General features: G+C 45.1%; 2 protein-coding genes across 2 annotated transcripts; one reads left to right on the top strand and one right to left on the bottom strand.

Moving 5' to 3' along the window:
* Nucleotides 1-1,886: 1,886 nt before the first annotated feature.
* mfsd2b (MFSD2 lysolipid transporter B, sphingolipid) lies at nucleotides 1,887-20,580 on the top strand (the record flags this gene model as incomplete). The annotated part of the gene is made up of 14 exons (XM_079216219.1): nucleotides 1,887-2,231; nucleotides 6,151-6,276; nucleotides 6,403-6,527; nucleotides 11,853-11,976; nucleotides 13,947-14,025; nucleotides 14,178-14,359; nucleotides 15,552-15,642; nucleotides 16,584-16,705; nucleotides 17,151-17,234; nucleotides 17,523-17,606; nucleotides 17,749-17,858; nucleotides 18,979-19,122; nucleotides 19,374-19,550; nucleotides 20,337-20,580. The coding sequence occupies 14 exons, from the start codon at nucleotides 1,887-1,889 to the stop codon at nucleotides 20,383-20,385; spliced, it is 1,842 nt and encodes a 613-aa protein (XP_079072345.1). The 3' UTR covers nucleotides 20,386-20,580.
* A 253-nt stretch (nucleotides 20,581-20,833) lies between these two features.
* Nucleotides 20,834-25,197, bottom strand: wdcp (WD repeat and coiled coil containing; the record flags this gene model as incomplete). Its single annotated transcript, XM_079214742.1, has 3 exons — nucleotides 20,834-21,688; nucleotides 22,828-22,948; nucleotides 23,278-25,197. 3 exons carry the CDS (start codon nucleotides 25,195-25,197, stop codon nucleotides 21,495-21,497), a joined length of 2,235 nt encoding a protein of 744 aa, XP_079070868.1. The 3' UTR covers nucleotides 20,834-21,494.
* Nucleotides 25,198-25,739: the final 542 nt, after the last annotated feature.

Raw genomic sequence — 25,739 nt, 5'->3', positions numbered from 1 at the left:
CCTTAAACCTCATCATAACGATAATGATGATGATGATGATGATGATGATGCATGATTATATGATGATGATGCAGTCTGGGAACTATGTACTCATGCTTGAGTGTGTCTGTTGTGGCTTTATGCTACTCATATGTTATAGTTCTACTACTCTTGGGTTATGTAAATCACTGTTAAATATAAATGCACGGAGATGAGGATGCGGTACAAGTCCAATCCACAACTGCACATCCCAACCATTCCCGAACACATAGTAGTGACAGTCAAACACCAATTCAATATACCACAGCGTCCCAGTTTAGTGGTTTTCACATGCACACCTTTCCAGCTCCTTGTTCTGAAGAACCGCACAAGTAAATTCTTCGGGAGGGAAAATAAACTAAACTAGATTCGTCATGTTAAAGGATTATCTTATCTTAACTGCGTGGGTGTTAAAAAGATACTCTCTGTAGCTCAAGGGGATGAGCGGTCGTCCCGCAACCACAAGGTATCCAGCTCGATCCCCAGTCCCCCATAGTTCACATGCCAAAGTGTCATTGAGCAAGACACCCAGCCCCTAGCTGCCCCCTAGGCGCCACACAGGGTAGCCCACTGCTCCCCAACCAAGGATGGGTCAAATGCAGAGAAGAATTTCCCCAAGGGGATCTACAAAGGATCATTTCTTCCTCTAACAGATTGATATAATACCACTGTGAGTGTTTGTAAACAACACCAAGCGCTGCTTTTGACACCTTATGTGATATGAATAATATAAGAACCAATAATGATGCTTATTTTATACTCTGTCAAGTGTAGAATATCATAATAATGCATGATTGTTTACCACATGCTTAAAACATAGCACGCTGTCGTCACTATCTCACTAAACAAAACACCAGTGCTTTCTGTTACATGGTCCAAGCGTTTTCCATCCAAAACGCGCACACACACACACACACACACACACACACACACACACACACACACACACACACACACACACACACACACACACACACACTGCTCGTGTCAAACGCACGCATGCCATAATCTCATCACAGATGCACGCACGCGCACGCACGCACGCCACACGCATAGCCTACATGCATGCGCCGTGCACCGTGACGGCCGCTGCACGGCGCCGCTCCGTCACTGCAGACTGAGAGTAAAACGCGCAGACGGTCTCCATCCTCCGCAGTCTCCTTCTCATCCGGCTCGTCCGACCGACCGACCGACCGGCTCACTGCTGGCAGATCGTCGCACAACTAACTGACCACAGCCGCTGACAGCAGTGGCAGCTTTTCCCATCAACAAGAGGTAGGACCGCAAATCTGTTTTTCTCCTTTTAAAAAAAGAAGAAGAAAAAAAGAAAAGAAGTAGAAGCAAGGTGCTTATCAGTGGTTGTTTATGGATGTGCTTACAGTAATAGTAGGGCTAGACTAACGCACTCTTGCACGGGACATCGACGCGGAGTCAGCTGCGCAAAGCTGCGCAAACACCGCAGATGATAGTGACCTGAATGACATTTGACATTTATATGATATATATTTGGAAAATGTTGCTTAGTTTGAGCGCCTGTGTGTGTACGCTCGCGCGCGCGTGTGTGTGTGTGTGTGTGTGTGTTTGTGTTGTCTTGGTGTTCCATTCTCCTGCATCTGTATTCAACTCTGTTGTGCATTGTCCCATGTATGTGTTTCGTGCGTGCATCCAAAGTCTTTGTGTGTTTGCGTGCCTGCATTCTTGTCCTTGTATGTTGCAGCTATACATGCCTGTCATTGAGTGTGTGTTTGTGTGTTTTTTTGTTTCTTTTTTGCATATGTGTGTGTGTGGCACCGCTGCCCGTTTGACTCTGCCCTTTCCTTTCCCCTCTCCCTCCCTGGCCTCATTCCAGAGCGTCAACCAGCATGTGAATGGCGGCAGAAAGCGGCCGAGTTGTCACGGAGGAGGGGCGGGAGGAGCCCGCGGCCTGCGGAGCAGAGACGCGCGCGCCCTGCGCACACACCCGCAGCCAGAGCCACATCCAGTTCCAGCCCCAGACGCACACCGCCCAGTGGCAGGCTCCCCGCGCTCTCGCTCACACGAGGAGTCACAGTCACACGCACTTCAGCACCAACTCGCACACGCCGGCGCAGAAGTACGGCTGCCGCCTCACGCACAGCCTCTCCGCCATGGCCAAAGGCGAGAAGGGCGCGCAGGGCTCCGCGGGGAGGCTAACCAAGCCCACCGAGCCGCTGTTCCCCAAGACCCCTCAGCAGGTAAGACCACCTGGTGCCCCTTCTTCTTCCTCTTCTTCTTCTGTTGTTGTTGTTGTTGTTGTTGTTGTTGTTGTCACATGTGCCATGGCAGCTGGTTTATTGACCAGTCCGGTGTAGTGAGGCACAAATCAGAGTGTTTCCAATCTCATCTTGTTTGCAGCTTAGTTGGGCTGTGAGTGACTTCCTCTGATTGGATGGAGAGCGAGAGAAAAACAAAAGAGAAGAAGCAGAGATGGATCTTTCTCATCCCGCTTATCTGTTTACTAATCAGCTGCATTGTTTCCCATGTGAACTGTAATCCACCGGGTGGTTGAAGTTGATTTGTTTCCACTTGAGCAAGGTTGGTTTTTCCAACTGATGGGATGACAACTTTTCTTTTTGTGTTTCTGATTTAAGAGAGGAAAGACAGTGGAAAGGAATGACTTACTAAAATTGTGCAAACACCAGAAGACTGGGTTGACTTATCTCACATCATAGATTTATCATTTGCCTTTTGAGTGCCAGAAGGTGATACGTTTGTGATGAGAGTAAAACCTTTGAATGGAAATGGGCCGTGAAGACGTAGAGCCGAGCCTTTACACGGTTTAGGTCGATACCATATGATGATATGCAGAACAACTTTTTTCCAAACAATGTCGTAATGCAATACCGTGGAAGTTAGTCACTCGTGTTCTGTTTCCCTGCGTTGACTCGTGAAAACCGCGTTACATCACACGCACGCATCACGCGACCTAACCCAATCTGCAACTGGCTCATCTCTGCCAAAAGCTACGTCTAATCTGCTGTGTTTTCGTTTTGACTCAGCGGAGTTATAGATTTGGATATCTGACATTTAGATTTGACCACGGAAATACCCCCCCCCCCCCCCTCCCGGATGGCAGAACTGGAGAATCAAGCGCGACCAATTGTTTATCTCAACATGCCTAAATCCTAATATTCAACAAAAGAGTTGCATTTGTCTTTCGATGATGCTCAGAAAATGTAATTTGGAAGAAAACTATTTTATTATATAAATCGTCGTTTTTATTTTCCCAAAAGACCTTTAAGCTGCAGCTGCTCATGTTGGAACCACTTCTTGGCCAGAGCTGGTTCCAAGTACCAATACTTCCATCGTGCTTATCATTGTTCTCATTGAAATCCAAGGGGAACAACCGTGACTTTGCATGTCTCAAATATACCCAGAAAGTTGTTCTCTTCAAACTTCATGCATGCCAGGAAGGCTGCAAATCTGCTATTCCTTCTCTTTAAATTTGCTGAGTTAAATGTTGCCAGAAATGTAGAAGGTTAGAAGAACTTAGACTTTCTGAGTAGAAACGGAGCCCACAAAAAGAATCTTTAAGCTGTATTCAAGAGTGGGACGTAAAGGATGAAAAGCAGCTTCTCCCTTCTTCCCATGCGAATTTAGCCGGTGTCACCCGGTCGACCGTTGACATTTGGATGGCTCGCTTCCATCGCTGACATAATCAACCTTTTGCGTTCGTGCTCATAATCCATAATCTGAAGTCACGGCACAAAGCTTCTGTCAACTCCTGTAAACTACAACCTCCTTGGAATGACCTCCGATGGCCAGAATGGTCAGAAAATGCTTCACAGAATGAACATTTTAAGCTGTTTTGGGGTTGTTGTTTTTTCCAGTTTAGTTTACACATTTTATTTGGAGAATATAGCTTAGCTTTCCCCCTTCCTTTTCTTTGCACTCGCATTGTCCTCCATCCTGATTGAAATCACTTGCAGTTCAAACACTTTAAATTGTTTCCCCTCCGGCGGTTAAGGATTCATTAACTAGAGAGATTAGTCTTATCTGTCCTTGTCCCTGGCTTGTTGACAGTCTTAACTTTGCAGATGCTCCCTTCAGTCAGAGCCACTGTTTCTGTCTGTGGTGTGTTGAATTGTGTGTGTGTGTGTGTGTGTGTGTGTGTGTGTGTGTGTGTGTGTGTGTGTGTGTGTGTGTGTGTGTGTGTGTGTGTGTGAGAGAGAGATAGTGTGATGCTATATGTGCATGCAGACAACAGCAGAAGGGATATCCTGTTTATCCCCTTTGATGATAAGAACGCAGAAATGAAAGATTGAGAGTTTGTGTTTGGAGACAGAATGAGAGTTTAGAGAGAGAGAGAGAGAGAGCTAGAGAGAGAGAGAGAGAGCTAGAGAGAGAGAGAGAGAGAGAGATGGAGTATTTTTGCACATCATCAGATAAGCAGAATTCTCCAGACACCAAAGACATTAATTTTTCTCTCTCCAATTAGGGGTAATTGCAGTGAGAGTGGAAGAAGAGAGAGTTTTGAAGTCAGAACCGCCGCGCAGCCTTTACTTACCTCTGACCTGCTTGTCTTGCGATTGAATAATTACACACCCAACCTCCGGGTAATTGTCGTTCTCGAACCCCTCCGTGTATTGATGGGGCGACGAAAAAGGAGGAAGGGAAGACGTGGGTTTGGATAATAACAGTGTGCCGGTCGCGGCTGCGGTTACTTTGGTGATTTCTTTTTCCCTCTTTCTTGAAGCTCTTGGCTGGAGGGGGAGCACTGTATGTGGAGTGACACTTATGTGTGTATGTGTGTATGTGTGTGTGTGTGTGTCTAACTGACACCAAAGGTTATACAGAATCGGGGGAACAGGCAAAGGTTGTGCACAGCCGTCCCTGGAGACATGTCGTAAATATATTGGGCTCCCCAGACTGTGGTGACCCGTCTTATTCATGTGTGAAGATGAAAGCTTTTTCCCCTTCTTGCTTGCACACACACACACACACACACACACACACACACGCACATGCACACACACACACACACACACACACACACACACACACACACACACACACACACAGTCACGTGTCTGATGGTTTTGGCACAGCACGGTGAGGGGAAACAGAGCCGTGGATGATTCGGTGGGTTTGTCCGGCTCCTCCATGGGCCTCAGTGTCTGAGCAGACGGACCACAATGCAAACAGCCAGCGAGGTGTGTGTGTGTGTGTGTGTGTGTGTGTGTGTGTTTGTGTGTGTTTATGTGTGTGGGGGCTGGCTCTTCCTGATCCTCTATCTATTTAACACACACACATATTTTATACATTAGGATCTCTCTTTCCTGTTAGAGTGAGTCTTTTAGGGAGACAAAGATACAGGAAGATTGATGATCTAATGTTGCAATTGTAGTCTATTTGTGTGTGTGTGTTTTTAGGGAGTGTAATTCACAACGTCTCCGCATCATCAACATACATCATCGTTACAGACTACCCTCTGCTTTTCTTTGCATTCTACTGAACCACCGAACGGTTGCGACATGAAGATGAGGAGGAATGTTATCTTAGGAGCACCTGAAATAGAATTTGAACGAATATAAATGACTACAATATTTATGAGTCATAAGTGTGTGTGTGTGTGTGTGTCTTGTGGCTTTATTAGTTTAAAAGTGACACACCTCGCTTCACCTCTGGTGTGTCTGGGAAGCAGTCTAAAGTTTATGTGGGCTTTGATTCTTATAGAGAACTAAGAAACTTGTTTATCATGTTGTGACTAATTGGCTCACAAAGTGACCTCACTTCCCCATTCCCGGAGTTAAAATGATGAAATATGAGCAAAAGTAGGATGCACACATGCGACTGATTGCATGATCCTCCTGGCGGATATGTTTACTCAATATCTGAATTTACTCTTTTCAATTTCGCCTATTGGCTTTGGCAAAACCGTTTGGCAAAACCGTTTCAGAAAGCAATTACCGCACACTCAGTTTAAACCACGCTAAGCAGTTCCACTGTGTGTGTTTCGTGACAGCAAGCGTTTCTCAGCATCGGAGCATCCTCTATCTCTCGAATGAGAGTCTTTGCCGGATCGCTTGCACTGGAGAAAAGTTAATTTGCTCATTAGCATCACTGACCTGCCGTTATCTTAAAATAAATGTGTTCTCACCTCTGTCTCCGCAGACCGAGCTGGGCCAGAAGTTGACATTTTCCAGCAAGCTGTGTTTCGCCATCGGTGGCGCGCCTAAGGAGGTGGCTGGCAGCGCCACGGCCTTCTTCCTGCAGATCTACCTGCTCGACGTGGCTCAGGTAATGTATTTGACAATGAGGAAACAGTGTGCGTGTGTGGCTCCTGCCTCCTGTATATGAGAAGCAAACGGTTATGCATGTGTTTTTTTTTTTTTCACGCCACTCTGTTCCCCTTCTGCTTCTCAGATCAACGCCTTCCAGGCCTCCATGGTGCTGTTCATCGGAAAAGCCTGGGGGGCCGTGACCGACCCTGTTGTCGGCTTCTTCATTACGAAGAGCAGATGGACCAAGATTGGCAGACTCATGCCCTGGTGAGCTCCCCGCTCATACTGTGGAGGGGAACTCCATCTTTGTAATTGCACTGACACAGTCATTGTTTTTCTCCTTTTACTTGAAAATCAGATTAAAAACATCTGGGTCATATTTCTCGTACCTGGCTTACTGAGTTAGCGGGCTAATTTTCAGGATAAGATGACGTAGGTCTGGCTTTCTCGGTTTCTCGAAGCAAGCTTAGATAAATCACCATAGCAATCCAGACAAAAATGTAAACCTGCTCCCGGGCAGGCTTACTGAAATTCACTGGATAAGCTGGCCACTCCCACCGGACAAAAAAGGCAGCTCACTTCCTCATTGATGAAGGAGCGATATTAGTTATATTAGTTTTATAGGGAGAGAGTTATTCCATATCGCCAAGATCCGTTCTCACATCAGGATGACTTCCTGTACGCGGCGATATAGATTCTGCAGACAAGAAATTATTTATTTACGAAAGCTTCTCGAGCCGTGGACATTGATCACCACAGGCGCAGCTGATTAACCGTCTCTCAGACATAGACTATCAGCCGCTGCTGTTATTAAGTTTATTTAGCGCTTAAGAAACTTATGGATGTGTTGAAAGCACTCATAATTATATGACAGTGTTATTAGTACATCGTACATATTCAATTGATTACATTTCTGATTATGAATTATACATACATACTGATCCGCCCATACACATATTAAAACTCATACATATATCCTCATAAGTATATATTTATTTGTATACTACTTTTAAATAAATATAATCTGATTGATTTGGGTGTTGAAGCACTTTGCCGATACATTTTCTCAACACTGACGCAACTTTAACTTGTCTGATATATTTGCGACACTTATGTCTCGCAGCTGTTAAACTGGGGGCTGTTAAACTGTGTTCACACCAACAACGTTGCAAAAACGTTGGAATATTCGCAACGCATTTGCTGTGAATGATTAAAGTATCGACTTTTACATATGGGTTCATGATCATCTCCTGCTTCTCAGTAGAGAAATAAAAAGAGGTTCCTCTGACTTTATTTGCCATTGTACTGTTAGAACATCGTGGTGTCAGTGCTCGATTATTATCCCTTCTGAAGAGGAGCGGGCGCGCGCATTTATCCAGATGACTGACGTCTGGTTAGAATTAATGAGACCGTTTCAGCACGGATCTAACCGAGTTAGCCTGACGTCAATCATCTCGCTAATTTAAGCTGGATAATAGGACATTGCTCGACTTTGTTGAGCCAGGTACGAGAAATAGGGCCCTGATTGCACACAAATAGGAATGATAAGACGGTTAAGATATCTGTCAAGATATTGCCACAGAAGAACTATAATGGGAACTATAATTCAACCTTTAAGAGAAAAAAAGAATGATATAAGAGACATATAAGCAATTGAATGAATTAAGCAATAATAATAATAATAATAATAATAATAACACATTCTTTATCTAAGCTGATAGACTTGGGCCCTATTTCTTGTACCTGGCTTACTGAGTTAGCGGGCTAATTGTCAGGATAAGATGACGTAGGTCAGGCTTTCTCGGTTTCTCGAAGCAAGCTTAGATAAATCACCATAGCAACACATCCAAAAATTTAAACCTGCTCCCGGGCAGGCTTACTGAAATTCACTGGATAAACTGGCCACTCCCACGGACAAAAAAGGCAGCTCACTTCCTCATTGATGAAGGAGCGATATTAGTTATATTGGTTTTATAGGGAGAGAGTTCTTTCAGATCGCCAGGATCCATCCTTTACATCATCATGACTTCCTGTACGCCGCGATATAGATTTTGCCGGCAAGAAATAATTTATTTACGAAAGCTTCTCGAGCCGCGGACATTGATCACCACAGGCGCAGCTGATCGCCCGTCTCAGACACAGACTATCAGCCGCTGCAGGCCGCTGTTCTTAAGTTTATTTAGTTCTTAAGAAACTTATGCATGTGTTGAAAGCACTCATAATTATATGACAGTGTTATTAGTACATCATACATATCATTATTGTAGAACATGATTAAGGTGATCGTGATGAGAATACAGAGAATCACACATAATTTATTTTCACTGCTTCAATTGATTGAATTTCTGATTATGAATAATACATACATACTGATCCGCCCATACACATATTCAAACTCATATACACATGTATAGTACATGATTCATACGTGCATACAGTACATATATCCTCATAAGTATATATTTATTTGTAAATATAATCTGATTGATTTGGGTGATGAAGCACTTCAAATTTGCCGATACATTTTCTCAACACTGACGCATTTAACTTGTCTGATATATTTGCGACGCTTATGTCTCGCAGCGGGGGGCGATGTTAAAGTTGCGTTCACGGCAACAATGTTGCAAAAACGTTGGAATATTCGCAACGCGTTTGCTGTGAATGACTACGGTATTGACTTCCTCATATGCCTTCATGATCATCTCCTGCTTCTCATTAGAGAAATAAAAAGAGGTTCCTCTGAGTTTATTTGCCATTGTACTGTTAGAACATCGTGGTGTCAGTGCTCGATTATTATCCCTTCTGAAGAGGAGCGGGCGCGCGCATTTATCCAGATGACTGACGTCTGGCTAGAATTAACGAGACCGTTTCAGCGCGGATCAGCCGTGAAGAAACCCAGATAGCCTGATGTCAATCATCTCGCTAATTTAAGATGGAGATTAGGACATTTGCTTGACTTTGTTTAGCCAGGTACGAGAAATAGGGCCCTTAAAACACAGTCAGGTGCTGCTGTTGACACACAGAAGTGACTGCAATTTGTAGATGACGTTATGAAACCTTGTTTGGGTTTTCTCCCACTCTCTCAGGCATAATTATGACTACGGTCGTGACATCATGTTAATGTTTGCGCAAAGTCCAAACAAACAAAAAAAAACTCAATGTGCTCTAGTTTCGGATGTTTATTTTTTCGTGCAAATTATTTTCAGGCCTGTCACCTGAGGATCGGGCTGAATAAATAACCTTTGTGCTTTAATTACACTGTTCTCGACGCTCCCTTTGATAAGCTTTACACAGTGTACACTTCAAAGGGTGTCGGCTGGTTTATTCATTTACATTTTTTCCCGCCGTTTGAGGCCAGACAACAAAAGACGAGGAAGTTCATCTGCATTTCTTCATGAGCGGCGTCGCCACAGCGTGCCTCCCCTATTGCATTTCATGACATCTGTGTGACACCTCATTTCACTTTTGAGCATCAACCAGCTGTCTTTGTGCGCAAGATGCAAAGTCCCTCACGACCTCTCAGGGAAATGATTCTTCGTGGCGCTACGATTGCGGATTATACGAAGCTATTACCACAAGTCACCATTTTTGCACAGATTATCCTATAAGCGGCTGCGCGTACGTGTGTGTGTGTGTGCAGTATATGTCTTTTGAACACACTAGCGTGCCACTTACTGTAATTGCACATTCAGTATCTAATGCCTACTGCATTATAAACCGTATAGATTATGTACATACGAGCTGACAGTGCTGGAGGGGGACCAGGTCCACTGTGGCCCGCTCGCCCACCACAGTTGCTGATGGCGGTTATATCACCTTTGATTACTCACAGGAAGCTGCAGGTGTGTGTGTGTGTGTGTGTGTGTGTGTGTGTGTGTGTGTGTGTGTGTGTGTGTGTGTGTGTGTATGTGAGCCCAAGTGAATACTTTGTGTAGTGTATATGAGGGTATTTTAAATGTGGGCTCATTAGTATTTGGGAAGAGATTGCAAGACACTCCCTCAGTTTTGACCCTGTTGGGAAAGTCCCCAACCGGCAGGAAGTGATTTCTATCTTCTTTAGCGACCCAAAAAAACCGCCCTCTTAGGTGTTGCCCTGTTTATTATTGTGTGATTGTAGTATGATGCACAATCCCAGTGGCAAGGAGAACCTTTAAAAAAAAAAGTTTTCCATAGAAGATGAAAAACAAGGTGACAGTGATGGTGGAGGAAGAAAGCCTCTACTGCAGTAAAAGTACAAATACAACAATGAAAAATGAAGTATTATGAGCAAAATACTTGGCCCTTTGACCCCGACATTGTGTATCATGATACAATATGTTTATTAGATTGATTGATTAATACCACATGCTTTAATCTTTTACATTAGATTGTATTTTGTGTAAAATCTAAATTTGAAAAGTAAAATATTCCTCCTCACTGAAATGCAGTGGACCGAGAGAGAATGCTAAATCTCAAAGTCACCGAAGAAAGCACGCTCTCTCACCCGCTAACCTTCCTCTAAATCCCCTCTGTTCCACCGCACAGCATCTAATTAAAGCACCGCAGGAACAAGTCAGAGAAGTATGCGTCCCATCAGCCCGCCTCGGCTTAATTAAGACGTGTGCAGAGCGATCGGGGGGACAGGTGTGAACGTGGGAGGAAACATGTGAGTCATCTGAAACACACACAGTCATCTTGCAGGAAGGTTCTGAACCCCATTCATCAACCCCCCCTACCCTCTCTCCGGGGGGCCCTTTCATCGCTCCCATGACCGAGCGGTCAATACTGCAGCACCAGCGTTGTCGGCCTCCTTTGTCTGAGCGAAACAATCAGAAGGAGAGTGAGGTGGACGATGCTAGAAATGACCACTACCTCTGCCTTTTTCTCCCACTTTCTCTGTTCAACAACTCCTGGTGCAGCCGGAGTGGGTCAGAGTTCAGAACCCTCTTTTTTTGTCACAGTCACCAAAATCCCATCGCCCCTTGTTCTATACCTGCAAACATGCAGCTGTGTAAGTCCCTACACACAGCTCATGACAAACAAAGTGCATTTCCTCTTGCAAAAATATGATATATTGGCGTTTGCAGACGAGTCGTGCTGTTGATGCTCTATAATCTGCCCATTTTTTTGGCATCACATCAAAACACACAGCTGTTTGCGTTAACCGTAACGACACACACCGGTTGTTTACCTGTGATTTGTACACGGCCCGTGTACCCGATCACTCTCAGTTCTACACAAAAAAACTGTACAACGCAGCAGAACTGCTTCACGCGGCATTCACTTGAGTGTGTACTGCATATTCATGTATTTGTGTGTGAAGGGTTTGAAATATTGTGGTATTTCCCTGCTTCCCCGACATACTTACAACACAATCATTTAGCTGTCAGTTTAGCCTTGCTGTAATCCACAAGAAATATGGCCCGGTTTGAACGCTCCGCTGCCACGAAGAAGAACCGCCGCCATCCCACCTCTGATGATGGGGATGGCGGCTAATTGGAGATTTGCTTCGACCCGTCACATTTTGAGATGCAACTACCATATGTGTGTGCTTCTCCTGACATGCGTCTGCGTCTGTGTGTGTGTGTGTGTGTGTGTGTGTTTTTTCTGCAGGATGGTGGGTTGCTCTCCGTTCCTGGTGGTCTCCTACTTCTACCTCTGGTTCGTTCCTCCCTTCATCAGCGGCAGGTTCTTCTGGTACCTCGGCTTCTACTGCCTCTACCAAACCCTCATCACTGTGAGTGCGAGTGCTCTTTTCAGGGGTTTCGTTCTGATGTTTTTGGGGAATCTTTCACATCGCTCAGTGGACGGGGAGACGGGTGTTAAAAAAATCGCAGAAGACGCGTTACGTGACAATATAGATTGAATGCTGCAGACATCCAGCAAACAACAAAGTGGAGATGATTACAGTCGTCGCATGCCGGACTCCCGGTGGGGTTTGTACTTTGATTTGTGAGACAAGCAGCAGATCAGAGCTCGGAGCTCTCACCTCAGAGGGGAAGCGTAGTTATTTAGGTTGCCTTTTGTTATTGTGGCCCAGACCACTCATCCATCTGCTCCGGGGTTACCCATCCAACATGCAGCCCGCTGCAGTCACACTGCGGCGGGCTGTGATGGCATGTCATTCTAACTACTTGATAAGTATACGGGCAGCCCTGCCAGGAACCTCCTGCTGGGTAAATGCTGGTTACCACTTTTAGCACGCCTTCATTGTCTCTGGATGTGTGTGTATGTGTGTATGTGTGTGTGTGTGTGTGTGTGTGTGCTTTGGAAGAGGCCAGCTGCCATCATTCTTCAGAGGGCCGCGGTCTGTAAACAGAGGTTAGGATGCGATACATCATCCGTTTATGTAATCAAGCTATAATGGGGGCTCTTATCCGATTTATTAGTTCTCACTTCCATCTGCAGCGGGGACGGTTAAGCAGGTTCACAACTATAAATGTTTTGCGTCCAGTAAATGACATGCTGTTTAGAACTGGCGGCTGGAGAAAAAAAAAAATCCTTCCACGGCCGTGTTTATTTTGGTCGCGGCTTCCGCAGTGCTGACTGGGCCCTTGTGTAAATTACAAAGTGAAGCAGGACTCGGTTTGCTCGTCTGTTCTCTGGGAGAGGTGGTAAGCAAAGAGGGAAACAGAGAGCTGAGGTCGGTCGACATGGAAACTGCAGAGATTGATATATTTCTATCTTTCTCTCTTTTCTTTTTGCATTTTCTCAGCCACTTGTAGATTAAAGACATCTAAACATATCTTGGGTGTTCCCATTTGATTGTGAGTCAAAATGTGAGACGCTAGACCAAAAAGAGGGGGAAGTCACGCCGGCGGCTCGGAGAAGCCGAGCTACACAAACGCTTCCACGTGAATGCTGACACGCTCACAATGACCGTGTTCAGCTGGTATGCAGCATCTTATGGGGAGGTCATCACTTTTGGAGATATTTCACAAACCAGCGTGGGGCTTTGCAGCTAATTTTACATCGTGGCCCAAATGGTGGAGTTACAATTTCCCATAGGGCCTCAAAATACTTTCCCCCATAGACTCACATCATTTTGAAGTAAATCATTTTCCCAGTACGAACACTTGAACAGCCCTTATTTAAATCACTGGGTCCTAAAAGTTGTAAATGCACTAATAGCCGAATCCAGAGTTACTTTATTCCCTCTGTCCACACGAATACGTGGAATATCTGTGCAATTTTATCTGAATTGTATACTCGGAAGCCAAACGTATTTTTTGCTGCATGCGCCACTGAGTAGCTGTCCAACGCTGGTATTTAGTCATTAACCAGTAATTGGACAAATCAAAATTTTGACCTGATTATGGCTCTAGAGATCAAACGATCAGGAACAACCAGTGCGGTTACAATTCACCCTGAAGGGAATATGAATGTGTGTACCAAATTTTATGGCAATCCAATCCATAAGCTTTGGAGTTATTTCACTCAAAAAACGCAAATATCAACTCTGTGGTGGTGCTCGAGAGGGAATCATTACATTCACCATGTGGGGACCATGAATGTGCCCAATCCTTTGGCCTGGACCAAAGTGGTGGAGCGACCAAGTAGTAGAGCCATGCTGCCACGCTAAGAAGTAAATGAACAAACTCAGAATTCATTGTCTTTCTTCCACCTCATGAGACGTGATGCTGCTGTGCCAGACTTGTATTTATTATACACCCCGAGCCATAATTGTGTCTTTCTGCTCCGTTGCAGTGCTTCCACGTGCCTTACTCTGCTCTCACCATGTTCCTGAGCACGGACCAGAAGGAACGAGACTCGGCCACTGCTTACCGTGAGCTCTTTTAATATGCATCAAAAGCAGCTGCATTCACATGTGCATTTTCTTCTTCTTCTCTTGCGCCAGTCCAGATTAAAAACCTGTGAGTCTCTTTGAAGGGCAGTGGACTGATGGAAAGCATCTTTATTTGTGTTGTTGTTGCCCAGGAATGACCATGGAGGTGTTGGGGACGCTCGTGGGCGCCGCCATCCAGGGCCAGATCGTGGCCAGCGCTCACACTCTGAAGCACTGCCCGCCTCACAACGTGTCCGCCGGTTACCTTGGCAACAGCAGCGGGGCAGAGATCGTCAGGCGCCTGGTGCGCTCCCAGGACTACCTGTCACACTCGGTGAGTGTCATACCAGGAGCCCAGGTGTGCTCAAAGTAGGCCACGAGTGGCTTTGAAAACAAACTTCGGACTGTCATCAGCATTCTCACTTAACTTGGAGCTTGATGCAAATATCCAGAGGGGTGGGGGGGAATCCAGCAGCGCTGAATGAAAAGGAGGATTGTTCGAAAATTGGGTCCATATTTACAGACTGTCTTTAGGTTGTGACATCCCAAAATGGCCTCGTGTTTTTAACCCACTAAACCTATGGGATTGAAAGGAGATATGTGGAGCCGGCTACCCTCTCATCAACCACAAAAGAGGGGGTTCCTCCATCACGCCAGGCTCCAAAACGGTGGCCCCCTCACTGAGGGGTCTCCACGGCCTGTAAGTCATTAGGCCTATTTATATCCCAGCCGCAACAGTTGGAAGGAGCCCCTCCAGATGCAATATGAGTGTGTTGTTTTTTTTTGCTGCAGTTCAGCAGGAAGTTGGAGGGGAAAGGAACAATTCAGTTTTTGCAGAGCTGTGAGATAAACACGACTTCTGCCCAAAGAGTCCAGCATGTCGCTTGTTTGCGAGGATGAAACGAGTCCAAACTGTCCCGCGTTTGGATTTAGGTTGCGCGCTGGAGCTATTTGGGCTTCAAATGGTTGGATTTTGGGTGAACCTTATCCAAACCCTCTGCAGCCACCCGCTAAATTCCTCCGCGGTCGCATCGGTGGAGGGGTGGCACACCGTCTGGGGTCTGCCCTTCGAAAAACAGGGTGTATTTTGATGTGCATAAATAATAATGACCCAAAATGGCTGAGCCACATGGAAAAAAAAAGAAGCAAACAAACAAGAGGTTTGTGTCAGGCGGCGCGGTTCCTGTCGAGGTGCAGCGTTAAACGGTATTTTAGGATGCAGCTGTACTTGAGGTTTTTTTCTGCTGTTTATGCTCATATTTGTACAGTAAAAAAGCCCGCGGCGAAGTTTGCTATTTAAACCGATACCGGGAAAAACAAACACGGGGGAAAAGGCCCTAAATCACGCTGCCGATTGACGTATAAGCGCGGTGAAATGAAAGCGCTTCAATTTTTTAGGCATTTGAGGACATTATGAATTAAAGATTGAGACGAGGCTCAGAATAGACTGGCTTCGTGCCGGCCGTGTAAGAAGAGATGGATTGTTGCTGCTACATGTGTGTGTTCTCTCTCTCTCCCTCCTGCAGAAGGAGATGTACATGATAGCTGCCGGTGTGATCGGAGGCGTGTTCCTCGTCTGCACCGTGGTGATGTTCCTGGGAGTCAAAGAGAGAGACGGTGAGGCTTGTGGGTCTTTTGGGACTGATTCAGGGAAACAATTACTTCACTCCACCAACTCCACGCTCATAAATCCTTTTGGGCCTTAAGGTCCCCTTCTTAGGGTTCCTAGGGCTGTGTGCCATCTTCTTTACTCTTAACCAGTAACATATACAGTGGTATTAACACATCTGAACAATATTTCACAAGTGTTACTGTTTATTATAATACCAATATTATTAAAATAGACATTATGGTTGCATAAAGTCCTTTTACAGTTTGGGTAAGCAACTTTACCCAATTAAAAAAAAATTTGCTCCATTTTTAAAGGGATAAAAAATTGTGCGACTACTCATCCGTCAAATCAGTTGGTTTAATGTCTGCTTTTTATCTGTTCCCGCACTTTATTGAAGTGCAACACAAATGTGCTAATCAATCATCAAGCAAAGGGCCAGACGTAGTGGATCTCAGCTTCTCAAATTAAATATATATATATATATTTTACAACATTTCACATTGAATATCATTTGATTTTGGACTGTTTGGGCTCTGGGGACGTTTTTTTTCTTCCTGCATTTTATAGACTAATGACTAATTAAAAGAAATAAGCCATACATAAATCAGTGATAAAAGGTGGTGTTAGTTGCAGCCCTAATGAGCCATATTCCACATTTGGGGAACACATTTTGGATTCGAACCAGTAGAGTCAGAGATGAAATTAGTAGCCAAGGGTCACACATAACTGCAACATTCTGTGTTTTCTCGCATCTTTTTCACTTTTCCTTCACAGTGTGAGAGTGTCATTGAACTGTTTGGAGATCCTCCAGCGTTTGCCCTCCTCCTCTGATCTATATTACAAATCACAAACAGCATCCACTGTAATGCAGCTGCCCCCCCTCTTACAATTGGTTATTCCACATATTCTGCACTCGTACCCTAACTCCACGTCAAACCCGTTTCAGATCCGTACGCCCCGAGGACAGAAAAGCAGATCCCGTTCCACCAGGGCTTCATCCTGGTGATGAGACACGGGCCGTACCTGACTCTGACCGCTGCGTTCCTCTTCATCACTGTCGCCATTCAGGTAAAAAAAGAAAGAAAAAAAAACACATTTTGTTATTGAAGCACTTCTCAGAGGCAAATGATGAGTCCTGCATCCTGACAGGAATGCTCGATGTCAATGTGGTCGATAGTAGAAGAGCACTTACCGAAGGCTCGCGGTTCAAAGTGTGTTTTCAAGTCTGTCGAGAGTTCTCGCTGGTTCGTCACCCGTAGCATGACGTTTCAGTTCTGACACCTGGGGTTTAGGCCGCTTCGAATTATTGCAGACTGCTCCAACTTTTTGCATTGGATATATTTCCGTATATGTATCTGCGATCCCTTGTCTCAGCGGCGGTGTCAGTTGTCGTCCCCGCTGAGGCCCCCGGGGTGGGAATGAATCACCGGCAAAACGCCGTCGGCAGCGTTTGACGACAGTGCTGAGTGGACAAGATGTGAATATCTGAGAGTTTCATCTCTGATTTCTGCAGCTGGTCCAGAGCAACTTCGTCCTCTTCTGCACTTACGCTGCCGACCTGAGGGATCACTTCCAGAATATTGTGCTGACCATCCTGGTGAGTACAGTGATGCACCTCACAAAGATATGCCATGTCTCTTGACATGTAAAACACAAAAGTAAAGCAGCAATCAACTGCAGCAACATTGCATACATTGTCACTTTATAACTCTACTACTTTTTGTATGACTGTTAGAATCTCGCCTCATTGCACATTTGCACACACCTACAATGAGCTTTATCATTATGCACATATGGAAACTGCATCATCTGATATCTGACAAAGACTGAATCACACTCAAAACTCACTTCTATTCATGTGATCCCCTTGCTCATGCTCACACAGGTTTCTGCAGTGATAAGCATCCCGGTGTGGCAGTGGTTTCTGCAGCGGTTTGGGAAGAAGACGGCAGCTTTTTGCGGCATCACAGTGAGTATACTGTTTTTTTATTATTATTTTGGTTTGTTTTTACCGCCAACACTTTGATGTTTGTGCCATCTTGTGGATGTAGATGGGAATGTGGCATTCTTGTCTATAAGAAACATTTTTGTTATTCCTCTGTTAATTCTAGTGGATCATGCCCTTCACCTTGATGCTGGTCTTCATCCCCAATGTGGTGGTGGCCTACGTCGTGGCCGTCTCCTCTGGCCTCAGTGTGGCCGCCTCGCTCCTGTTGCCATGGTAAGACTCCACCCAGGATGGTCATCGCTTTTTCTTGCCTTTAAAAAAAAAAAAAGAAAATTTGTCCCAATTTAGATATATTTTACAAAAGAAAAGGAGAAAACAAACACCAGAAAATAGGGGGAAATGGGTTATCTCCACTTCAAACAACAGGGAAGCTTTCATATCGTGATCTAGATAAATCTAAGGACTTAAAGACAGAAGACCGAGTAATGTATAAAAAAGGTCTTCCCACGTTATTCCTCAAGAGAAATGTCTCTTTTTACGGGACAAATAGAATCAACACTAATTAAAAAACACCAAATAAATAAGATCTAAACATCTGAGCTAAATAATCTTTCATTAGATATACATTAGCAGTTTGAAAAGCAGGCAGCCAAGTGGACCACAGACTCTTTGTTGTTGTTAGATTTGAGAGTCCGTCTGTGTCGGAGCTATTTGTGACTCTCTGCCATTTGCAAGGTTCATGTGCCCCCAATGAGGATTTAAAAATAAATAAATATGCTCCAGCTTACAGTAGAATATGGATTTACATCCTTGAAATATTCAAAGTCCACTAAGCCTCTGACATGGTTTATGTAACAGTCTGGTTGGACTGCTCATGTTGTTCCCCCTTTAGATTTGATGCAGAGTGCCATTAGTCAAACGGTGACACGGCACAAAACCTGCTGTTAGCGGTGACCCGGGGCCTGTACGTTCCTGTCCATTCACTTAAGGTCACTTCAAGGTCACGAAAGTGATGTCATTTTTATGAATTAGAGGCGACGTCGACTATAAATCCTCCTCACCGCCACAGAGCTAATACAGCAGTCTTCTTCGGCATCTACAAGGACCCTCCCTCAAACCCCAAATTACAGGGGCCTCCCACAGGGGGGCAGGTTTATTTAGAAAGAGGGCGATTGTTTGTCTTGCTCACCATCTAATCGCGTTATTAGCGCTGTAATTTAAGCCCACCGGGTTATCGGAGGGCTATAAAAGGAGCTGCCAATTTGTATAAGACGGTCAAAGGAAGAGCGCGAGGGAGGTCTGAGGCAAGGACACGTGCTCCAGAAATCCTGCACAAAAACAAAACCACAGATTAGTGTGTCCTCAACTCTGTGTGTGTGTGTGTGTAATTCAGGTCGATGTTGCCAGACGTGGTGGATGACTTCAGGCTGGCCAACCCCTACTGTAAAGGCCACGAGGCCATCTTTTACTCCTTCTACGTGTTTTTCACCAAGTTCGCGTCGGGCATCTCCCTGGGAGTGTCCACCCTCTGCCTGGAGTAAGTCAGCCTTCCTATCACACACACATGCTCCATTAATTTACACACTCCGCGATGCCCTGCATCTGCACCCGGTGTGTCACGGTACCTTGCAGGAATGCATTAACCCCGGACCCGATGTGTGATTCATTATGTGAAAGGTGTGCAGTTGGCTCGTTTGCAGTATTGCAGCGTCAGGCCGGGATGTCGATTTTCCTGTGATCTGTGTTTAAATTGGATCTCTGCATGTGTGTGTGTGTGTTTGTGTGTAGATTTGCAGGGTATGATACTGGCGCCTGCAAGCAGCCGGCTCCCGTAGTGTACACCCTGAAGCTGCTGATTGGTGCTGCCCCAGTGGCCTTCATCGTCACGGGGTTAATGATCCTGCTGCTCTATCCCATCAGCGAGGACGTTCGGCTCAGGAACAGACTCTGCCTGGATGAGCTGCGGTGAGCTGATAATAAAAAAACTCAAATTTTACACAAGATTCAGTTTACTTGTCACGAGGAGCTACATTCAGCCGGCAAATATGGTTGTGTGATATCTTCTGTAGCTCTGGGGGGATTTTTTTTTCTTTAACCCTGAAGACGTCATCCGAAAGAAAGTTTGTCTGAGGTTTGAGACTTAAAATCTACAACAGAACGGTGGCTAAGTCTGTGTTGTTGTGTCCTTGAACAAGACACTTAACCCCTAATTGCTGCCCGTTGCTGTGTCTGCGGTGTATAGAGCAAAAATGTAAGTCGCTTTGGATAAAAGCGTCAGCTAAATGTAATGAAGTCCTGTAGTCCAAATGTTAATTTTAGATCAAGTACAGAAGTATTGGGAGTGAAATGTACTCAAAATATTATGCAAAATGTCAAAATCATATTACTTCATTATGGGATCATTCTTATTGAAACATTAAATGCAAGAATTTCTTAAATATTATAGTATTTTAGTCGAGTTGATTTGAACTAATTCCTACACTGTTATGGTAGTTTAATATCCAGTGTTGCATATTTGTTAAAGTGTTTACATGTTCTCTTTGTGAAATCATAATCATTAAATCAAACAATAACTCTAGCTGTCAGATAAATGTAGTCGAGTAAAAAAGTGAAATTTTTGCCTCTAAAAGGCAGTGAAGCAGAAGTAGAAAAAGAAAAAGATATTCAAGTTCTTCCAAATTTAACTTGAGTAAACGTGCTAAGTTGCTACTAATGTAACTATGTAACTAATTGCATTGACGTCTCCCACAGGAAACAAAGCATCAGCTCCAAAACAATGGAAGATTTGAACAATGCGTGACCTGGATCTGAATGAAGACGTGTTCCAGTTGACTCCTCTGGAAAGTTGACCATTGGTGTATATTACACTGATAAATAGTTAAAACTGTTTTAACATAAACTTTTTTGTTTCATCTTCACATGTACTGTACAGTCATCTTGAATATATAAATATATAATAAGATAACCTAATTTATATAAATGAATGTATACCATTATTTTGCTGTGTTTAGCTCTACAACACTGTTATTTATGATTATTGAGGGCTGATGATATGAAATGAATAAATGTTGTAGTGGTTGGTTAATAGACCAAATATACGTGGGCGTTGGTTTCTTCACCCTAAAAATAAGCAACACACAAAAGGAGTGCACGCTAGTTATGTCAATTTTATATTCAAAATGCTACCAAAAGATGCTTTTTTTTAAAACAAGACATACATTCACACTTATTTGGTCTTTAATGGAGGTGATCGACCCGTTTTACTGCAATGATGGGGACGTTTCTGTTGAGTCTTGCCCCCTCTAGTGGTCAGTTGTGTCACTGAGCTTGGTGACATTACAGATGAGGAAGAAAAAGTGCTTCAACTGTGTTCTAATTAACATTTTAGATGTGATTCTACACCACCCAAAGTGTTGCATGGTATTGTTGAATCAAACATGTGTGTAATGCATTCATTTGAGTGGGACCATTCAGCATAAAAGTGCCAATCCAGACATTTGATGCGTAAAATCAGAACAAACAAAACAAAACATTTACATTGAACTCAAGCCTCTACTGGTTCTTGGACCAGGACAGCAGAATGCGTTAAACGTCTCTAAAACATACTCAAAGCTGTTGGTAGAGCGCCATGGCACTACGATCGGTGTCCTGCACGACAGAGCTGCATTTTGTCAACGAGACATTGGAGGATGCACATCCTTTGGGGTATGCTTTCATTTCAAAGCAGCAACCTGTAAACATCACATCTGAACAGGCAGACCTTCTCAACTCGCTACTGCTCCTCAATAGAAGGAAAAATACATTTTACATACAACTCTGTTTTTTCTGCGTATTGGATCCAGTCAAATAAGAGTTAAGTTACGAGGAGACACCTGTGTGAGTCCATCAACTGAGTTGTGTGTAGAGGCACTATGTGGAGAACTCTGTGGTCATGTTGGGGCTTTGGCCGGGGGCTGGACTGGATGGGACAGAGTTCTCCGGACTCCCGGGGGTCCGCAGGGTAGATTTCCTCTTCCCGTTCCGTACTGTAAGTTCCTCTTTGGGCTTGAACGCCAGAGGCACGAAGCCGTCTGCATCAGCCACGAGCACCACCCACAGCGGACCTGGAGAGATCACACAAGTCCAACAGAGATCTGATTCATTATCACAGGAAACAGTTATAGCCACTGGGGGAAAACTTTTATTTTGAGATATCTATTGCATACTGTTGTGTCTCAGTTTGGGACAGGGTGTTGCTCCAGCAGCGAAACACTACGCTCATTAAAACGGAGTAAGCTGCTTTTGTTTTAAACCTTGTAATCTGACCTAGGCTTTTAATCATGTCCAATTATAGCGTGAGCACGGCAACGACAATGCTAGAATGTGTGGTTTAAGATTGTACAGGACAATATGAGATTCTTTATCCATTAAAATGCATCCTGAATGGGGAAACTTGAAGGTTTAAAAAGAGTACGACTTGTTCTATCTGATGACTTCCAGGTGACATCGCAAGGGAAGCTTATCACACTCTGAAAATACTCACAGGGGTGAGAACTTCACCAGAGGAAAGAGGTTTTTTTTTCCAGAGGTTTTAATTTATTAACCCTGTAGACTCTGTCAAAACAATCTCATAGGCAAGAAACTGTGATTCCTGCCGTTAGCTAGGGCCTACCGGCTCAGCCGTCGCCATGTTGAGAGCCGTGTGGAGGCAATAACTATGCTTTGAATTTTGCATTTAGCGCCTTTAAAGTCGAAAGGACGTATGATGTATTGCATATCTCGATAACGAGATTATATATATATATATATATATATATATATATATATATATATATATATATATATATATATATATATATATATATATATATATACATACATATATATATATAGTATGGCATGTGTTTTGGTAGTTCAATAAATAAATAGGCTGCATGAAATGACGACATTTATGTGAAATTACAGAGAAAAGAAATAATAATGATTTCCAGCAACCATGTTTACATGCTACTAATACGATGTAATCAGTTTAAGGCAAGGTTTGTTTTAATTAAAATTGAAGTTTGAGTTAGTATCTGCTTGTTATTATCAATTCAGACGGCGTAATTGTGTATTGCGACATCTCCATACATGATTTAATCACGACACGATTCCACTGATAGACAATAAATGATCAAAAGTTAATTATTGCCCAAGGACACCAAACGGAAAAGCAACCGAGCCTGGGAAGCACCACTTCAAAAAGAAACGATGCTGCACGTACCGTACATCATCTCCACAATAGTGAGGTTGAAGAGGTCTTGGAGGACGCGCAGACACACCTTCCCGTCACACAGCAGCACTGGCCTCCGCTCGTCGATGAACACGTTCTCTGATAACTGCTTCTGCATGAAAGAAGGAGAAAGCAAACAAAAGTGAAACAGTCGCCATCGGGAATGAATCAACTAAATCAGTCTGAATGCTATTATAACGGTTAATCCATATCTTCCGATCTGATACTTGATAATCAAGCAAACCATCGTTGTGCGTCTGGAACACATTAAACCGTTCCAGGTATTTCCTTTGTCTTATCCTCAAAGTGTAAATTCCCACTGAATAAGCCGTTTAAGCCTCTCGAGCAAAAGCTGCTCGTGAACCTCTTCCTCTCTAGTTCGGGTTTTTATCCCCGTCAGTTGCAAATACACAGAGAAAAACGTGGCGAATAGAACTGTACCTGACATGTGACGTTGACATAAGGGGGTTCAGAGGCGCTGGGGTAGACACTTGGGGCCTTCTTGCCGTTCTGGTTATAATCTCTGATTTCCGTCAGGCACTGCTGTACGTCTGCGAAGCGTGTGAAAAGCCTCTCCATGTTGAGGACCAGCTGCTCCAGCGCACGCTCCTTGGCAGGGCCCATGGCCCTTTCGGGATAGGGCAGCGTCGGGTCTGTGTGGAGCTTGTCCGACGGCTCGTGGCGAGGAGAGCCGGCCCGGCTGGAGTCTCTGCTGACCTGACCTGCCACCGCCAGGTTGGTCATGCGGTTGACGTGGTCCATGTCGAAGTTCTCCACCGTGATGGAGGAGGCACTGGACAGGGCTCGGTCTGACGCTCGGTCGAAGAAGTCCACAGAGCTCGTGACAGGGCTGGACTCGCCGCTCCTCACCTCCTCCACCAGCTTGCGCCTGTTACCCGCAGAGCGAACAACTCCCCCACCAGGGAACACCAAGTCGTTTATCCCCGGGTGCTCCCTGTCGTCCTTACATAGGTGCTCCGAGTGCCTCCTAATCCCTGCGCTTAAAATACAAGCGGACTCACGGTTGTGACCAGAGGGGGGTGGTGTGATTGGAGTCTCTCCATTTGGCATCAGCTCTTTGGCTATGAGGCGAAGAACGTACTTGTCCGTGTTCGAAGATGGGAGGAAGGCCGGGTCGTTGGACTTCTGCCGGCCCACCATCAGCAGCAGCATCTTGTCATTGAGGAAGCAGACTCCTTTGGGCCTCTCGTTCGTCTGCAGTGAGATCTGCTGAATGTTCGGCATGGCAGAGGCCGTGATGCAGTACACCAGTACCATGTTGCAGGTGTTAGAGGCCACTGCGACGGTGGAGCCGCGTGGGTCGAACGCCACGATGTCCGGAACCAAAATCCCGGGGATGCTGACTTTGCGGCTGGTGGTGACTTTGCGCTCATATGTGACCAGGATGAGGTGCGAGGAGTCCTGGCCCGAGCCTGTCATGGTGTCTCTGCGACGCAGGTGAAGAAGGGGGCTGGGGTCGGAGCGGCGGTGCCTCGCCAGGAGGTGGGTGAGGTCTAGAGGGCCTGAGCTGGGGATGTAGGACCTCTCCGACTCAAAAGATCTCCTTCTGGAATCCACAATGTTGTCTTCTTCCGTCAGGGCCACATGCGAGCCGTGGCCTTGCGGGGACTCGGCCTCCGACGCCATGTCGAAGGCCATGCCGGCATTTAACCCACAGATTTTGTCCAGAGGCAGCTCCGTGGCCACCGCTACCTGAGCCTCCCCCGTGGCCTCGATGGCACAGATGTAGCCTCCCACGTCGAATATAGGGCAGAAGGAGCAGGCCACCAGACTCTTCTGGATGTCATTCCAGATGTAAGAGTGCAGGGAACTTCCTATAGCCACCACCAGGCGTGTGCCGTCCTTAGTCCAGCACGCACAGTGGATGAGCCCACTACCTTTGATGTCCGCTTTGATCCTCCTGTTGTCCACTCTGACAGAAAACAGCAAAGATGTGTCCTTCTTGGTCAGCACAACCAGGATGTCCAGTTTAGGATGCCACACGCAGCCTTGGGAGAGCAGAGGGAAAGGCTCACTCATCTCGCAGGTCTGCGTGCACAGCAGCTTGTTCTGCTCCAGCGCGCTGAGCTGTAGTTGCCACACGGTAACGTGTTTCTTGTGCTGGACAGCCAGCAGGGCAGGGGAGTCCGAGCAACACAGCGGGCCCCAGAAGAGCCCGAGGACGTGCTCAAACTGCCCGATAACGTTTGTGTCCCCGAAATTCACCTCGCTGTTGATAAGGAAGAGAGAAGTCAGGCAGACCTGCTTGCCGTCCGTCCATGCGATCCCATGCACAGGATGGATGGCTTGGTGCAGAGTGTTGAGACCTGACCGAAGCAGTTTTGCTTTGCCGAGATCCATCCCGGCAGGTGGGAAGACGCTTCTACAAAAGAGAAACTTTAAAAAAAAAAAAAAATGTGACTCACATTGAAGACTGAGACCTATCTGGTCTGAGAGGATCCTGCACTCGAGTAGCTACTGTTGCCTTTGCCTATACCTATGCAGATTAAGAATAGCAAAAGCCTCTCGTGTCTCCTTCCACGTACATGCCTTAATCCCCTCTGCCTGAGCTGAGGCAGTGGTGACGAACACTTCTAGCTGCTTACCCCTGAACGACCTTAACAACACACCGATCCTGTCAGACCTCAGGGCATTAACAATACCATGTGTGGAAACTGCCAATGATCGCTTTAAAAACAACTAGGTCATCCCCTCATGGAAATGGAGAATGTGCTCCTCATCACATGCACAATAAACCAAAGAAAATATATTTAAAATAAGACGTGTGCGTGAGCTAAATATAGTTCACAAGTGACAATTTCAATACAGGAGCTCATTAATTTGAGTATTTCATTAAATCATAAAATGATATGAAGAGGCTATAAACTATAGAGAATAACAGA

This window comes from Taurulus bubalis (genome assembly GCF_910589615.1).
Source record: "Taurulus bubalis genome assembly, chromosome: 3".
Taxonomy (NCBI): domain Eukaryota; kingdom Metazoa; phylum Chordata; class Actinopteri; order Perciformes; family Cottidae; genus Taurulus; species Taurulus bubalis.
This window is presented reverse-complemented; position numbering and strand designations above follow the sequence as displayed.